At 28.6% G+C, this 19,681-nt stretch overlaps 1 protein-coding gene and 2 long non-coding RNA genes across 7 annotated transcripts in view; 1 reads left to right on the top strand and 2 right to left on the bottom strand.

Moving 5' to 3' along the window:
• RyR (Ryanodine receptor) overlaps window positions 1-3,392 on the bottom strand; it is a 63,763-nt gene extending 60,371 nt beyond the window's left edge. Inside the window, exons 1-2 of one of the 2 annotated variants that reach the window (XM_089217633.1) lie at window positions 3,210-3,392; window positions 1,665-1,978 (exon numbers count right to left, since the gene is read on the bottom strand). In XM_089217633.1, coding sequence (XP_089073759.1) covers window positions 1,665-1,718 — 54 coding nt within the window. In that variant the 5' untranslated portion in view covers window positions 1,719-1,978; window positions 3,210-3,392. The remainder of the gene's footprint in view (window positions 1-1,664; window positions 1,979-3,209) is intronic. The other variant, XM_015512044.2, reaches the window with a different exon arrangement.
• On the top strand, window positions 1,985-13,466 carry LOC149060364 (uncharacterized). Of its 2 annotated transcripts, none has more exons than XR_016189826.1 (3): window positions 1,985-2,158; window positions 12,620-12,708; window positions 13,140-13,466. It is a non-coding gene; the product is annotated as an uncharacterized LOC149060364 (long non-coding RNA). The 2 variants fall into 2 exon arrangements; XR_016189827.1 differs by lacking the exon at window positions 1,985-2,158 and adding an exon at window positions 12,210-12,357.
• Window positions 13,467-14,728: 1,262 nt separating this feature from the next.
• Window positions 14,729-18,190, bottom strand: LOC149060365 (uncharacterized). 3 transcript variants are annotated; one of them, XR_016189766.1, is made up of 4 exons: window positions 17,647-18,186; window positions 16,046-16,724; window positions 15,497-15,874; window positions 14,733-15,433 (listed from the first exon to the last, which is right to left on the bottom strand). It is a non-coding gene; the product is annotated as an uncharacterized LOC149060365 (long non-coding RNA). The 3 variants fall into 3 exon arrangements; XR_016189765.1 differs by having other exon boundaries at window positions 14,729-15,433; window positions 15,497-16,724; window positions 17,643-18,190; XR_016189764.1 differs by having other exon boundaries at window positions 14,730-15,433; window positions 15,497-16,724; window positions 17,647-18,189.
• Window positions 18,191-19,681: the final 1,491 nt, after the last annotated feature.

Raw genomic sequence — 19,681 nt, forward strand, 5'->3', positions numbered from 1 at the left:
ATATTTTACGAAAAATCACTTTATGACTTCTTCTGTGAGTGATTTTGAATCTTTTAAAATTTTGAATATTATAGAATTATAAATACATTTTCATATACTTAAAATAAGTTTAAGATATGGTACAATATATTTTAGAAACTGTTGTAATGCTTTATTTAAGTTATCACAATCCCTCTATTTTGTTTTCTAATTGAAACGCTGATAATATATTGGCATCAATAATCGATTATAATACGAGCATTATTTATATATAGCATTCCATACTCGTATCTGTTGGTTTTACGGCATACGTGTTATCACCCGGCTGAACAGAAGCAGTGAATTAGTTATGTTCCAATTATATTATAATATACAATATACAATTAGTATAAGTAGTATATAACTTAATATGTACTCGTAATTCGTAAAGCACGATCTTTGTGTAGTATATTTAAATTCTAAATAAGCTTAAATACACAATTACAAATGTATGGTTAGTTTTATAGTTAATTTAGAAATTTAGAATTATTTATTTAAGACTATTTCAAATGTAAGTTTTAACCCAAGTAAAGAATAAAAATATTAACAATATTAGCTAAAAATAGTTGGTCGATAACATTTCATTGGACCATTAAATTAATCGATTTTGCACAAATGCACAAAGCCTTAATTAATTTATATAAAATAAAAAATACCTATTAGCAATGATAATGTACCTATTGGTAATTTTTATTGTTCGCTCAAAAAACGTTAAAAATAATATTTCAATAACAGTTCTTTTCAGTTTTCAGTTACTAATTACAACCAACATTTTAAGAAATATTATGTTGAAATGTATCCACTTATCAATTATGTAAATTAACTAAATAAATTATTATAAATACACAAGAGACCTCAATAGCCCGTAAATCTTAGTAGCACGATTTTTTTCTAATCCTTGTATGTGTTTTTAAGTCGTGTTTGAAGTACATATCTTGAAAAACACATAAGTTGAATTTATTTTTATTCCCATTGAGATTTGTGTTATCGAAACTCGACTGCTTATTATAACTAACATAGATATGTTAGGCAGGGCCCCCACAAGGAGGCGGGGAGGTCAGAAATACCTATGGTACTGTAGCCCAGAGCAGGGGCATCATTTGGGGGGTGGCAGGGTGTGCGGTTGCACCCCTTACTTTTAGAATGTTACAATTGGCCTGCGCCTTGCTGAAGCCTAAAATAATGCACGAGCTACGAATGCACAATTATTTATATGATTAAAATCAAATTGTAATAACTGGTCTATAATGTATGGAAATAATTGAATGCTGCAGGATAATATACATATACGTATACGTATGTATATCTATTTTTATATGGCCTGGTGAAATTTCAAAATGGCCTGCTTGAAATTTCGCACACCCGAAAAAAAATCTGAAATGACGCCCCTGGGCCCCAGACTTTCGAAGGGCACGGCTTTCATGAAAATTATTACTTCAATATATATTAGAAAAATGTTTCAAAATTGAATTTTATTTAAGAGGGGCCCGGATATCTGTATCTCTATGCTATATATTATTATGCTTTATGCTATAGCATATATTTTATTATATTATTACAATAATAACAATCATTATGATGGTAGTGAGCGTTAGAGTATATTAGGTATGCATTTTATAATAATATTATAATCCGTCAAGACTTACGGTCCGGAGAAACGAGACATCGTCCTGTTCCGAACTGCCCTCGCTGTCGGCCATCGCGGCGAGTTGGCCGGTGTGCTGCTACTGCTGCGACTGCTTCTGCTGTCGTGCAGACGATCAAGACGTCGTCACGCGTTTCAGCTCTTCAATGACTGTAATAATAATATTTCAGACGGACACCGCGTTCGACTGCGTCACTGTGCGGCGGCGCATTTCGGCGCATTTCGGCGCATTTGTCAGCGTTCGTCCGCTCGTCCGCGCTCGGTCTGACGGTCTGTGACTTCGTTTGCGAACAAAAGGCGCACAGTCGATCGTACCTACGGGCATAGAAACAGTGAGATCGGACGGCCGCATAAACAGCATGTCGCGCGTATCGAAATGGATTTCTATTATTATACGGCGTGCCGCCGCGACGTCGTTTCGCTGTGCAGCTGATCACCGTCGGCGGCAGACCGGCCACGTCGCGACGTGTGGCGTATCTCGCACGCGGAGCTTAGGTATATGGTTAAAATTATTTTTAAAATACACACGAACGTGTACGCCGGCCGGCCGCAGAGGTTCATTATTATTATAAATATTTTTTTCCGCCCCTTATTATTGTACGATTGCAGAATAGTGCGTATCTATTAGTTATTACAGTGTGTTTAAAACATTTGTGTACAACTAAAAAAAAAAAAATTTCATACACTTTCCAAACACACCGTACCTATATAATTTAATATATAATATAAACAAGTGATCGTTATTAAGAGGACGCAATACTAGCAAGAGTTGTCTCCGTTTTACTAACGTACGACTACAACAAAAATTTACGCAGCTATAATATATTGTTGACTAAAACATTACGCATTTTAGTGTAAATTAGAGTAATTTACAGTGTATTGACCTATCTATGATCAAACTTAGAGATAAAAATGTAAAACAATTAAATGATTGGGTTTCCTCGTTGGTTTTTTACAAGCTTTTAATCTTTAAGCAACTCGATACCATTTTTACATTTCAATATTTTACTTAATCATAAATAACCTAGGAATAACATAATGACGACAAGTACACACCAACGATAAAATACCTATATAATTGTAATTGAGTCATGTCAATCAAGATGGTTATCAATTTGAACACTATATATAGTTACATTACAAACCTATCTAAGTCTTCAGTTTATTAATTCCTATTATTTTGTGGTTTGACATTTAATGATATTTTATTTTATCGCAGGAGTTAGTAGTTACGTTATGCAGTCGCATAATAAACCACCATAGTGCGATGATGATAATAATAATAATAGTATATTAGTATGTATTAGTTACAGTCTACAGAAATATTTTGCAATTCAAAAGTTTGATTCCAGAAACGGAATCGTGAACTCTGCGATTCATATAGATAGGTACGCGACTTTTTCGAAGCGCGCGCACACACACACACACACACACACCATGACGATTTACCAACACCTACACTGAAATAAATTAAATCGATCTAGAGTTAATTCTGCATCGTAATATTAAGTGAATGATAATATTATATTATTATTGTAAAACATACCTATATAGTATACGGCCGGTGGACAGCCTGCGAGATATTATATGCGTTACCTACTGATTTTAGAACGTTATATACCGCAGAATGTTCGTTGACACCACGGCAGGTATCCGCGGACGACTGAAGTGTAAAGAAGCGAAGATACGCGGCGCGTCGTACGTGACACCGATGCGAGCACAGACGTAAGAAAATGACAGCCAAGATGCAGGAAAAAAATGGAAAAAAATTATTGCCGTACGCGGTACAGTCACAAGATATATAAATACTAAAATACATACATATATATATATATATATATATGTATGTATATATAGGTATATATTATACACGCACACTTCTAATAAATGTATTTATTAATAATAATATACAAGCCAGGCCCCGGTCTTCCGGCGGCAACGAGTTGCTGTGCTCGGAAGCTGCTGCTACCAGCCACTACAGTCAGATGAGTCTATTCTATTTATAGACCAAAGCCTTTTCTCGAGTAGGCGGGGATCACGTAGTATGGGTGTGTTTGTGTGTTTGTGTGTGTGTGTGTGTGTGTGTGGTGGTAAACTAGTAGCACTATAAGACTATAGCGATGGACGCACGCACTAAAGAACTAGTACATCGTTATACAGTGTATGTTTTTTGACGAAATCACTGCACTATTATTTTATATACTCTTCTACCCATGTGTATGTGACTTTGTGGCCCACCCACGTGTATATTTTGAGTTCTCTGCCAATATTCTGCAAACTGTACACGAGAATTTGCATGTCCATTTGTGTTTTTGAAATTTGCAAGCTCTTGCATTTCGCGTAAAATATAATAGCAAATGTTATATACAGTCTTTTCACATCACCTATATTCAAGTTATCTTAGGACTTAGACATTTTCGCACATGCCATTTAAAATAATAAAGTGATTTAGAAACAGGAATTGTGTACCTGCGGTGTATCTAAATTATAGATTTTTTTTTAATAGGTTGGTACTAACCTACTCAGAACTTAGAAAACCTATATAATACAATATAACATACATATAATAATTGTATAGATATTTCTATACCTGCAGGTATACGTTCACTGCAGCTTTGTAAAGTTACAAATATTTACTAAACATTAATCTATCAATAATTATTATTACAATTTACAACATATACCTACACCATTGATGATTTCATTGCGGAACGAAGCAGTTAGCAATGATCAATCGACAATCACTGAGATTATATTCCAAGGGTTCCTAATCCAATCTCTTGAATCGTATCAATATTTCATACATCCGTGTCTGCAAACAACATACAACCTGGCCTGCATAACATAATACATTTTAAAAAAGCTGGTATAGTGGTATGCCGTATGCCGTGGATGTCGCTCTGCTGTACAGCTACAGCAGGTTACAAGCGGGTTACTGTAATGGATGGAATTAAATTTGAACCCAATGATATTATATCATTGTATACGAAAAACGATTCTGAGCGGAGACGGTTTATCTGTCTAGGAGATATTATAGATTATAAAACATTTTCGAATCTTACTAATCTTAAATTTAAAACGAAAATTTTTTATGAATTTCTATCTAAGATAATTTGAACATTTCCGTAATTTTTACGTATTTAGTCGAAATTTGAAGTTTAAATGCTTATAAAAAAAAATTGTGACTATATATTTCTTTTATTTTTCAACTGCTATTGTAAAAATAAGATAGGAGCCGTGTATTAAATTTTCAAATCTTAGATATAAAAGGAAATTTTTTTATGAATTTCTAGCTTAAAATAATTTGTGATTTTTACATAATATGTTTTCTAAACTCAAACTTTGAATGTTTATAAAAAAAAATTGTGTCTATGTATTTCTTTTATTTTGCAACTGCTATTGTAAAAATATGTTATGAGCCTTGTATTAAATTTTCAAATCTTAGAATTAAAAAAAAAACTTTTATGAATTTCTATCTAAGATAATTTGAACATTGCCGTAATTTTTACGTGTTTAGTCAAAATTTGAAGTTTAAATGCTTATATAAAAAAATCGTGCCTATGTATTTTTAATATTTTTTAACTGCTATTGTTAAAATGTGTTAGAAGCCTTGTATTAAATTTTCAAGCTTTTCTACCGAACACATACATTTTTATCGATATTTATAGAAAAAAAAACTAAAAAAGTTGAAAAATTAAAATGTCAGTAAACAGCTCAAAACAAATCTAAATATTTTGAAAATTTTGTCAAATATAGAAAATGCCTACATAACATTCAGTGATAATTTCAAGTATCTGTGGTCGTTTTTTTTAGAGTTACACCAAAATAAAGAAATCGCTAAAAGTGAAAATCCAATGTTGTAAAAATTTAAATTTCAAATGCTCATAAAAATTTAATTTGAATTTCCGGTGGACTTTTTATTTGTGATAAAGATTGAAAAACTTGTAAGGAATCTTGAATTAAATTTTCAAATCTTAGATTTAAAAAGAACATTTTTTATGAATTTCTAGCTTAAAATAATTTGCGAATTTTCGTGATTTTTACGTATTTTGTCAAAATTCAAACTTTGAATGCTTATAAAATAAAATTCTGACTATGAATTTATTTTATTTTTCAACTGCTATTGTAACAATAATATATTAAGAGCCTTGATTAAATTTTCAAGCTTTTCTACTCAACAAATAAATTTCTATCGATATTAATTTAAAAAAAAACCAATAATGATCGAAAATTGCAAATACCTATAAATAGTTCAACTTAAGTCGACAATTTTTGAAAATTGCATGGTGGAAAGTTACATCAAAAACCAAAATCGATTTTGTCGAAAACTGATTGTGCGTAAAATGTCCCATTTTTCCCTTAATTTTTAGTTTGGTTATCCCGATTATTACTTTTGACCCCCCCCCCCCCCCCAAAGTACCAACTAGATTCACTTTCTGATCGAACAAGGTACTGAAGTCAAAAATCGAAGCACTTTTACTGCCACAAAAAAAAACCACACTTCGTGGTAAAATCAATACATTAATCGCTCCGCTCAGAATCTATATTATAGGATATCGCATCTATCGTTACATATCAATAATACGGCGACTTGTTATTGGAATGACATAGGTCATTTTTAGGGATTTCCATTATTTTCCTTCATCTTATAAATTGTTATAGCATACTAGCTAATAGCTATATACACAATATAGTTTACAATTGCAATATGACCATATTTATATTGGAAAGATCAATCAGTTAAGTTATCTAATAGTTGTAGATACGTGGTACAAACGAGTCCTTCCGAAATAAAATTCTGGAGTAGTGCTAAAAGAATCGCTTATATTTTGATTTATTAATGGGACCTGTGGCTGTAGAGATTTTGGGAAAGTTATGGTGACTCACGTCTCACTACCGCGGTACAAACCAAGACTACCAATCCACCCATGGTCGTACGTAGACTTGAAATTTGGATCCATTTTGGAGAATAGTTCAGCCGATTTTCTATACGGTTTTTTATACTGTTATTATTATTATTAGGTTATGGGCTATAGCCTATAACCATTATTTGTTTTTCATGTGTTGATGATGGTTTTTATTTTTTATTTCAATAATGCGACGTAACGTGCCGCATTTTTTCCACACTACTATACGCCTGCGTCTCTCACCTTTGGCCAATGTTCAAAGAGTAATCAGATATCTTTCCTAGTCTCCTACACTTCGACGAGCGTCGTTGATGGTCGCGGTTGTTCCACGAGTTGTACATTACGCTCCACATAGCTCTCGCTTGCCGGGTGCGTCTTGTCGACGTCAAAATCGGTGTAAATATGTTAATGACGATCAAACAATAAAAATCATAATAATTATTGTTATTATTTATTATTACTTCTACTTGTCGACACCAGGGAAAAATATAAGAATTGTAAAAACAATAGTAATCTGCGGGATAGATATCTGTCGCGATGTACCAGACCGCCCGCAATAATATTAAGTATAGCTGTATTAAAGTATAGGTATATAATAGTGTATTAATTGTATAATATTATATACGTACAATAGGTTCCCTACGGCAATGAAAAAAGGTTTTTTTTCAGTATATTACGTTACAGAACAAAAGTCATTATAAATAGATATAATACCTTGTATATATTTTGTATAAAATAAAAATTATTTAATTTTTATTTGGTTTTTATTTTTTATTTTCATTTTTTGTAGATATTTTTTATTTTTTTGAAGCATATAAATGTTATAAAATAGCTAGTTATTATTATTATATATTATCTGGCGGTGGAGACCACTGTAATACCATCGTCGTTATTAATGTACATTGCTTTCATCGGCTGAGCGGCGAGCGGTTTACTTGTTATTTTTCGCCATTCTAACCATAGAATACCTACCACAACTGGCAAAAGATAGTTTTCAAAGTTATCCGTTATAAGAATTTATCTCGAAAGAACTAAGAAAATTCAATATTTGAAGTTAAAAATGATTTTAAGCTTAGTATTAAAGTTTACCGTATGCATATAAATTATAATACCTAATCACAATTTTATATAACACGATAAACTTTATTTAATATGGTAAAAATAATAAATATTTTAATTAATTTTCTCTTTAAAATAATATTTTTTATTAAAAATAATTGTATGACTGTTATTTTGTGTATAAAAATTAAATTTCGTTATTAAGTTTATGTAATATTGTACCCATTTCGAAATAATTTGCAAGGTTGCCCAAAATATTCACTGCTTATGTAGAGGCTCTCAAATTCTTAATCAGACACTGGTTGTACTTGTGATTTGTATGTATATATTTATTACATTCTACTAGTGCAATATGCGAATTATGTTATTATCTATGTTGGCAGGCGGGCACGTGGTACACAGGGGGGTGTTTCAGATGTTCAACCTCCCCCCCCCCCTTATATAGGTAACTTACCTACATATATATAATTATATTATACAGTCAACGTTTTTTACACTTTCAATATCGTATTTAGGAAAACAAATATGTATTTTAAAAATGAAAGCCTCCTCTTTTTTATAGGTATGTTATTATTTCTAATAACTGTTACACCACCGTGCACAATAATTGGAGCCGAAATACTCATGAGATTTTCTTTTCTTATATGTTTGGACGAGTGCCGACGTTTTATTGTATTTTACAAGAACTCGAGATATGTGTGTATTATACATTATACACTTTATGCATATAAAAATAACATAGAATTGATGTCCATCAGTTTTTTTTTTTTCATACTTTTATATCATAATAGTGAGGCCTTTATTTTTTAAAAATCAAAATAAACCCTGTCGCTCTCTTTCTCTCTCCTAGAAAATAATCTCCATAATAGTGAAAATACTTACAGTGCGTTAACTCAAACTATAGGTTAACAAAATATTTATCTACCTACCTACGTTTAATATTTTTTTAATTAGCGTTTGAAGTTAAAATGTCGACAAATTTGACTAATTTTCCTAAATGTTCTTCCGACATAATTTTCGTCAAAATACTGTAGTTAACTTTATTCTGAGAGATTTTATCTGTGGGATTTTTTTTTACCAAGACTACATTTCCATGGACTTTTTCCCCATAAAAACAAGAAAACTTGGTAGGTACTTTGTTATAAATGCTTAAAAATTTAAGCTATAACAAAGTACATAAAAATTTATGTTTTTCTTGCTATTATAAACATCCTATATGAAATATTCAAAAATATTAGGGATATTATAAAATTTTTTAGAATAGGTAATAAATAAATATGGAGTAGATATAAGATATGTATAATTTTGAATTAGCGTCTAAGGATCTAGGAACCTACTACCCACATAATAGGTACATATACAGCACCGATTCAAGGTTTAGAGTGGTCGAGCTACAGCTGTTAGGAAAGTAGGAACTGATGTGCCTTAATGACGGATTCTTGATAATTTAAATATTTAATTTAATTTAAAATAATCATATAAATTGTGTACCTACCTGCATATGTTGTTTTATATTTTGCTGATATGTATACTTTAAAATAATTTTTACTGTGGGGGGGGGAGGTGGCGGGATTATTTAAGGCATTAAAATTATGTTTGTGTTCGGTGAAAAATAACCCTAGATTTAGTACTACCTCCTATATAAGTTTGTGCATTTTAGTTAAATCTTCCTCAAACAGTCACGTATTATGTGCCGCCCATAATAGATTTTAGCAAGTAATTATAGGTGACAGGTTCATTGGTTCATATCATATGATTCAATGATTCTGTTCCTACAGTTAAAAATGTAAAATAAAATTCAATAAAGTATAGGTACATAAATAAAAATAAATAAATCATACCAATAATCAATAATCAAGTTCCTATCTATGTTTAGTTAAAAGAATTTAAACAGTAGAAGGAATACATAAATTTCTTCGCAGTATGGAATGTGTAGTTTTTATTTGGACATAGTTCAATATTTTCACTTTGATTTCTTGAGATTTGAAGCACAGCAGCTATACCTAATGTGCAATGTATTCACTAATATAACCACACTAACTAATAACTAATACAATTATAGTAAGAACACGGACACACAGATTAACATATTATTGGCTTAAATCCAATCTAAATATTTCAATACATTTTTATTAGTGAGCGAAATAATTCATAGATAGGTATAACTATAATAGAATACTCAAAGTCTCTAATTTGGATAAATTAATGAAAAAATTGACTTGAGTTAGTTCAATTAAGTCAATGTTACTTTATTTATTCAATTATATGGACATGAGGCATTTATTCTTATTGCATTTTAAGTTCTAACAAGTATTATTGTAGCATTATTATATACAACTAATATATACATAATATCTGCTAACATAATATTTATGACAGAAAATGATAGAGACTGCTAAGAATAGGTAATCAAAATTGAAGATAGATAGAGCGTAAAATATTAGTAAGTAATTTAATTAATAAATATTATAATCAAATATATACCTAAGTTGAGGGGCTAGTACAGTTCGGCCCCGAGATAACAGGCAGAATAATTTTCATGGAATAAACGAATAAATCGGGGCCGAACTCAAAAGCAGGTGCACCAACATTAAAACACAAAATATCCCAATGCATTTCCCAAATTTATGTATTTTCAACTTTAAAAATTATTGTAAAATTATTGTACAATTATTGTATAATTCAAATTTATGTATTTTTAAATTCAAATATTATTGTATTTAGCTTACGAACTGTTTCCCGGGAAAACCGTCATAGATAGGACAAAAATCATAAGAGGTAAAATTGATCCCCGTTGAATACTTCGTAAGTTCTATGGTTTAGATTTTTCGAAAACGTGTTATTTAGGTTTTTTAAAAACATCGTATACGTCAAATGGCTTTTAAAAAATAAAAGTTTTAAATAATGACTTTTTGGAAAAATGAAAAACTGATCCTAGTGTAGCATCTCTCGGAGAACAAATCGACCTCTATGCAAAATGTTCGTTTGGCCATCGGTTTACCGGGAAAATTGACAATTTCGTAATTCGGAAAATCACGATTTCCAGCTGTTTCCCGGGAAAACCGTCATAGATAGGACAAAAATCATAAGAGGTAAAATTGATCCCCGTAGGGTACTTTGTAAGTTTTATAATTTAGATTTTTCGAAAACGTGTTGTTTAAGTGGCATATTAACAAAAAGTTCAAAATAATTATTACTTAAAACATTAAACAGACGTATACCATAAGGAAACGTATGGTTATACGAAAAATAACTTTATGTGTTATTCAACTTTTTGCTTCCCAGATTACGGGTGAAATAATGGTCGTAGGTACTTCGACCATAGACCCTTTTTGAATTGTCGTACGCTAAAATACCAGAATCTCGAGTTTCATAGTGATCGATCGAAAATTCAAAATCCAAAAAACACGTTACTACGTAATTTTCTAAGTACAAAAAACATACAAAAAAATCATAACTCCCGAACCACAAGTCGCATAACGTCGATCTCGGTACCCATCGATTCGGCGCAAAGTCCTCTATAATATTCAATTACAAAAACGGTTTGTTGCGCCCAAATCTTAGTGCCCATGCCGAAAAAACCGAAAAAAATGTAAATTTTGAACTTTTGAAGCCCCAAATTACAGGGAAAAACGGCTTCTACGGTCTCGACACAAGACGCCAAATTTGATCACCGACCTTCAAACTACCCAGTTCCCGAGTTTCAGAAACATTGTACAAAAATTAAACATTTTCAAAAATACACCTAGGGGGGGTGTTCAAAGACCCTCGACTTCGGGAATGCGTCTTAGAAGAGCCTAAACCAAAACGTTTGGTGAAGCAATGGTCCCCCTAAGTTGAAACCTGTCCGAAAAATACTAGATTGTCTAGATTACCTACCTATTTGTGTATTTATATTACATTAAAATACAGTATTTGTAATTAAGGTGATTTGTTTTGAATGAAGGAAAACGATTTTTGTTATCCGACAACTTAGATTTACTTTTAAACTTTCAAACGATAAGTAAATAAGAATGTTCGCTGTGGATGAAGGACTTAGTATTTTAACAGAAGCAAGCTGCAAATGGTATTGTGACTAAAATTTGAACCTCTGTACTTGACTATTTTATAGTTTTATGCAGTTATATGTTTATTTTTTTATGCATACATAATAACTTAATTTATGACAAGTCTCAAAACCTTTAACGCTGAACAATAGGTATAGTAATTACAAAATAACAAGGGTAAATATTATGTTTTCTATTCAGAATTATTGTGGTCGTCCATTTGCGGACGAGATTAATCACACATAAGAGAACGAGAAATTGTGAACCCAAAACTTTATCGGTAGAGAAATTTATGAGGATTCCATTTAAGTGGTCAGTGTAACAAATCTTCCAGTAGTTAAATAGATAGCTTTCAAAAAGCATAAAAAAACCAAAAAACAATACAAAAAAATTTGTTTTATCAATTATTATAGATTATAGATTAGTAAAACCATGGTTGTATATAGTTTTAGAAGGTTACCATTTCAAATCTTAACCAATATTTGAGGTTATTAATTTATTTTTTGTTTTTAATTTCATGATAAAGAAAAAATGATTATTATCAATTTTGATATTTTTGATTTAATTTTTAAGTATTTAAAGTATTTTACACTTTTTGTTTTGTTTAATTGAATAATAATTTCACTACAGTGTACAGTATACAAATTTCAAATCTAAACAGTTCTTCTTAGATGTGGTTTTTGTAAGTCGTTCATAGTTATTAGCATAAGCGTGCGTAGGTATTCTTGGCAGGGGAGGCAATACTTTAGCTAAGGAGGTCCAGACTCCAATCCCCCCCACCCGATTTTCACCAATTCGTAGATATAATATAATATTTTGGTGTAGAGGAAAATCTCGCAGGGGAGGCAACCGCCTCCCCTGCCTCCCCCGTGCGCACGCTTATGGTTATTAGTCATCATATTTTGTGTAGATTTTATTTTATATAACATTGTTATTATTTCTAGGTGCAATGTATAGACAAGGAATTAAAATCATCGCAAAAAACAAGTTAATATCATGTTATCTACAACAATTACATACCTACTCAATTCATGTAAGTTTGGTATAGTGTTACAATTTCTTTAATAGGTGTATTATTTATTTAAAGTTTATTTTTTATTTCACATCTAAAGCAACTTAAAAGAAATATGGAAAAGATAATTATTTATCTTACAAAGTTACAATCGGGTATGGATTGATTACTTGAGAATTTGTAATTATTGACTGTTCAATTTTATAGTAATGTTAAATGTTGATAGAATTAATAATTCATAATATTAAATAGTTTATATATTTATAATATAATTATTGATTTTAATTTTCTCTATAACACATAGACAATTATAAATAGTATAAGTATACTCTATAAGCACACCACTATAATACATTAATAAAATTTGAATAATATTGTTTATAGTAACTATTTTACATTGATACAATTTTCAGAATAATTTTATTAATATTATTTTTTATTATTTTTTTCAGCTTTAGTCAGCAAGATACAATAATTGACATAGGCATTTGTCCAGGACAATAAGGAGATTATTCTGTTTTGAAAATAGCTTTTTACTAACAAATGTTAAGTTGTAAACTTACACAAGCAAACAAGTCCCATCTCTATTATTCAACAATGTATTCTTCAGTTCATAATTTTTTTATATCATATGGTTATATTTTTTATTTTTTAATGTATATTTTATTTTATTTTTTTGTTTGTGTATAATAGCAAACATAAGCCATAAATAATATATATATTTTTATTTCATCATTATAATTTTTAAAAGATTTATAAAATCACAATTTTATTATTTATACATTTTTTATGTGTGTATCTTATGTAACTATTTACCTTAAACCTAAAATACATAATATAGATTTAAGCAAGTAAATACAATTTTTAAGTTTTATATATGGTTTATATGCTAATGTATATGACATGATCGTGTATTTCTATAACAGTGCCTTGATGTTATTGGTTTACAAAGGAGCACACATGCACTTATAATCTTTTGTCAATACATAAATTAGCAATAACCAAAATTATGAGTGCTGTGTAACACGGATTCACCAGTGGCATTACAGATATAATTTTTTTTGAATATTCAAGTTTAAATTGTTTTAAAGTGTGGAAAGATAACTTCAATATTTTAGGTTATGGATAAAATGTGTGTTACCAATATGAGTTTCATTGAATACTATTTTTTGATATTTTTGATAATTCATGTGTGAGGTCAAAATTAGCAATAAGTTCCGAAATATAGTATCATACAATTTTATAATTTATGACAATGCTTTACACTAGATGGTGCTGGATCAGATTGTTGCTTAAAATTAGTTGAAATTTAAATTTATTTGTAAATGATTCTATACCTTTGGGAAATATTTAATGCAATTTGCAAAATTCTTTCATATAGAAATTATTCATTATATTATCATTCAATATATAAATCATAAGTCATAATCATTTACAGAATCGTGACATAAATATTGATACAGCTGCAGATGTGCAAGAGAGCCAAATTAAGATAAAAGTTAGGAAATTCTATTGAATCGATATCATTGGTAAGTAACATTAATTACTTTACCAATTAATTTGTTTTGTTACATTCAATTTTTGTAATGGCCCACGCTGCATTATGCCAGCAGGGCCTCAAATCTATCAAAAGTCTACTAAAAATACTCAGCTCGAAATTGAAATTTTCCATATAACTTACTTTACTAACTACTTACTATCTATGACGGTTTTCTCGGTAAACCGTCGGCCGAACGAATATTTTGCATAGAGGTCGATTTGTTCTCCGAGAGATGCTACACTAGGATCAGTTTTTCATTTTTCCAAAAAGGTCAGATAGCCTGATTATATTAATTAAGTCTGTTAGCTGTTATGTTCATTAATATTTTTGAAATAGAACCAAGACACAGATTACAAATTTTAAAAAAACTTTTGTTGTTTATTTATAATTTTTTATAAATATCTTAAGTTCAAATATGACAATATTTATCAAAACCTTAAAAATGTTCAAATTGATTATAGTAAAAAATATATATAAATAGTTTAATTTGTATATCTTAAGATTGAAAAATTGAAACAAGAATTCTCATCAATACATTGATTATTTTAGTCAGCTATCCATATGGGCCACAGCATGTTTTGTAAGCTTTTCATTGATGTGTTTAAAAGTTTAATGATTCGTATTTATAAACCATACCATATGTCCATATTATGTGTCAGTTCACCTGTAAATTGTTAGGGGTTATAAAGCCCTTCAGAAGCAAAAAGTATGTGATTCACATTCATACTGTTATCTAAAAATACTTAAAATATACTACTAATATAATAAAAATAATATAATACTTAAAACACAGTTTTTTTTATGGCCATTCACTTTTAATATAAATAAAAATAACATTATTTTTTAATTTCCAAATCATATTTTAAAAACAATGTAATAGGTATGATACCTTCTTAATTATACAATTTTTCTCTTAATAACTATTATATTTTTGAAAAAATGTTTAACGTTTTACTAAATAAAATAATTCAACAGAAATATAGTTCTTGAATAGTTAGATGATGTTTACAGCAACTAACAGCTTTTTTGTTTTGTACTAATATACATTGTTTCATCCTCATTGTAACATAATATTTTAATAATTTGGAAGTTTCTCGTCTTAGGCGCCTTTATTGTTAAATAAACCAGCAGTAGTCTGTAAACTTGCAAGAAGGATGTAGGTTGATCATTTGGACCAATAGGTTGGCATAGTGTACCGTAAGATTGCTACAATTGAAGTATAAACATTAATAATATGAATTTATATTAACTATTCAAAAGTTATTTTACCTCCAAAGAATTTTGGTTCATCTTGTTTTGTTGACATATTTAAAAACCACACGTTTGCAATAAATAATTTGTTGAATCCATAGGCGACACAAAACTCATATAACATTGATTTCCCAATCATTGAGCCAAAAAATGGTTTTCTCTAAAACATAATTAACAAGATACCTATAGTGAGATATAACAATGTGATGTTAGGAAGCAACAAGTAAAATTATTGTTTATTAATATAGTTGAACAAACTTATCTTTATTACTGCTTCAGATGCCCTCGCTGGATATATGCGGAATTTGCGATTTATAACATCAGATAGTGAAATAAAAATATTTGAGAATTTTTCAGTTTCTTCACTGTTTGAACTCTTCAACGCATTGATGTTTTCTGTAAAATTGTATAGCTTTTTAATGGAAAAAGAAACATACAAACAAACAAACAAAAGAAATATATGTATAAATATAAAGTCGGTTGGTTTTAAGAAAAACCTTTTATATATACTTATAGGCAAGTCACAGAGATTGGTCTTGAGAAAAACCGTTTATTTCTTTTACTTACAGTAAAATCGCAGAAGTTAGTCTTAAAAAAAACTGTTTTTTTTTTTTCTCGTAGGTAAGTGGCAGGTAAATGGCAGATATATCAGGCTATATAATAAATTAAAAAATTTGTATTAGTATCACAGTCATTCATAGATATGATAAAATATCTAATTAACATAATTATTTGTTTTGTTACATTTACATAATATTAACAACTCTTAAAATAATTCATTAATAATTATTCACTTTACATAAACTGAAGCTATTTCAGTTAAAACACATAGGTACATAATTTAGGTAATAAAAATAGAGATTAATTGTTAATCTTATTTTCAGTGTCTTCCACAGTTAATAATTCATGAATTATTAATAAGAAAAAGTTTTAAGTTATTTGATATGCTTTATAAATATTTGACTTAACAACATTGCACATTCTTCCAGCCATAACTACCATGCAATTTTCAGACATATTCAATTTTCCTAAACAGAATAACTGTATAGTTATTAAAATATTCATAAAAATATGTGTAACTGTTTAATAAAAAAGACAAAGTTATGGTTAAGTTAAGTATTGCAATTTTCAAGATGTCATCAAAATAGCTATCATCAACCAATGACCATCATAACAAGATCCATGGTGTTTACTGCATTCAATATATTTGGAAGATTTTTGTAAGCAGCATTCAGTATTTTCAAATCTGTAATTATAGAAAATTAGAATATTTTAAACATTGTAACAATCAATCTGCAGAATTCTGTTCAAGTAATGATGACCAAAAGCACTGGTATTTAATTTAGATAGTGGCAACAGAAAAACTAAGTGATCAGTGTTAGTTTTAAAATAATACATCATGATCTTTATTAATAAATATAAAATAACAATAATAATATTAATTTATTTATTTCCCAACTATAGTTTAACAATTTATAAGATAAACAAAATTAAATTGCAGTTGTTAGACACTTCTAAGCCATTGGCTGTGTTCATAAAAATATTAAAAGTCTAAACAATATAATAACAACAATAATTAATATATATATAATAATGTTGGTTAATACATATTTAAGAATATAAGTAAAAAGATAATGAGCAACAGAGCATGAAAAATAATTTTTGATTTAAAATAATAGAATGACAATATATTTAATGTTTAATGTAGTTGGATAAACTTATGCTAAGCTAATTATATTAATAATAATAGTTTTTTTAAGATGATGAAAATTATAAAAGCTATGAGGGTTAATTTTAAATTTAATAACACCTAATGGAAATTGGAAGTGTGTTATTTGTAACATGTAAAGTATTATATTATTTACATTGTAAAAATAAGGAAATTATTTACTTTATAAGTATAATGATATATATTAAGCTGTTAATGTACAAAATACAAATAAATAATTATGTTGAAATTGTTTTACAAAAACGTGGTATTTGAGTCTATAGTTACGTAAATGTAGTACTTCCTAGTCGAAAAACTTATTAATTAGGAGTGCACATGCTATTAAGAAATATTTAATATTATCTAATAAACAATAAGAATAAAAAGATATATTACAAACAATAATTCATCTAAGAACATATTATTAAGGTAAAAATTAAAAAATATAAGTCTTACTTACGTTAAGATGAACCAAATACCAACTTTCTAATAAAAGCGACAAACGTAAAATGACCGTTAAAGTTATTATAGACGATTATTTGCTATTTGAAATTTTAACGGACGAATAAATAATGTATCCGGTGCTGGGGACCAGGCTGAGGAATTCTAATACTCAAAAATCGTAGTTGAACTGTTTACAATGTCGAATGGTTGGTAATAATTTGAATTTTTGTATTTTGAGGTTAGTGTTCGAACTCTGAATAATCGAAAATTCCTTATCACTGGGCCGAACTCTTATCACGAGCCGAACTGTACCCATCCCCCTAAGTTGAAAGTTAAATGAGAAAAACATAAATCTATCTCTGAAAAAGTTGTTTCATCTTTCTAATAAATAAGATACATGACGGATCACGCTAATTGGTTATGAAACTTTAAATTTTCTTAGTTAAAATAAACTACTTAGCTATTTTGATTGAATGTCTTCCTATTAGATAAGAATGTATTGATGATCAACTAATCTTGTTAGATGGTCTGACAAGAATAAATTTGAGATAAAAAAGATTACAAATAGTTAAAATTTGTCATAAAGCACATTTTTAAAATTACAATGTTTAGAAAATAGAAATTAATAATGTATAAAGGTAGAAATGTATAATAAATAATAATGCAAATAGTTTCACATACTTACAATTGATATTTTGTTATGTACAAAAAAAAAAATTACTGACTTTTGTTAAATCATCCAATTTCATCTAAATAAGAAATTCAAATGTTTACAAAAAAATTTCAATATTTTTTAAAGACAATTGTATTAAATTTGAATTCAATAATAAATTACTTCTGAGAGATTATTATTTGTCAGCCAATATTCCCATTCAGTTTTAAATTTCTATTATGTATTTATTTTTTAAAATATAATTTTAGATGACTTTTTCACCTTAAATACTCACATTTTAAGCATATAATTTATATCTTATAAACATAACATAGAACATTCAATTTTACTTTCATATTTTTAATTTAAGAGTGAATTGTCAAAATTAAATGTAAGATTCTTATTATTTATAATTTATTTTTTGTTATTTAAATGTTAAGGCACATATTAATTTTGTTAAGTATGATAAAAAGATTCAATTTTCAAACCCAACAAATAATATTTCTAAATAACAACAAAATTGTGTGTAACTAATTATATTAAATTTTGAACTTCAAATGTTTAACTTATGTAATATCTTTTATATTTTGATGTGTGAAAGACTTATAAAAACCCTAGTAAAGTAGAACTTCAATTAACTGTCAGTGTCGGAACCAAAGCTTTGACGGATAATTGAAAAGACAGTTAAGTGAGTAACAAACATTTTTTATACAAACATACATATTATCTATTATTATTTTTAATAATTATGGCAAGCATATTAATAAAATTAGGTACTACTACTTATTGGTATATTATAATCATTTTTTATTAATTTAAAAAAAAAATGTCTAATATTTAAGTAGTGATACCACTCTGTACCATTTTGTAGATACAAGTGTAAGTATCAAGTGAATGTAAAAATTAAATTTGAATACAATATTACAATGAATACAAAAAACAATTCTGGACAAAGATGGCCAATCTGCCTATATTATCCTGTATAATATACATTTCATTATTGCTATTAAAGTAATTTATTTTACTATTAGTATTCCGATTATTTGATATTATTTTGCTGAAAACGCTGTACCTATTCATTCTATCAATACCATTTAATAATTTTAATAGTATATATTTACAATATAATCTACTAAGATATTTTTCTTAATAATTAGTAGAAAAAAGAAAAGAAATATGGGAATTTAAAAACTAGTTTTTAACCAATTATTATTTTATTATTAACAACTTATGAGAAACCTGTACATTTTTTAACCTAGTTAACAATCTTTTTTTAATCTAAATTTATAGAAAAGCCAGTAGGTAATACAGCACTACTGTACAATAGATATCAAGCACTCCTTGTCCAGAAAAAGTCACTATTATGTATGTGTTAAATGTAAACTCAAAGGATTTATCA

This window comes from Diuraphis noxia, unplaced genomic scaffold (genome assembly GCF_037042655.1).
Source record: "Diuraphis noxia isolate RWA-SAM2 unplaced genomic scaffold, SU_Dnox_SAM2 contig0001, whole genome shotgun sequence".
Lineage (NCBI taxonomy): Eukaryota > Metazoa > Arthropoda > Insecta > Hemiptera > Aphididae > Diuraphis > Diuraphis noxia.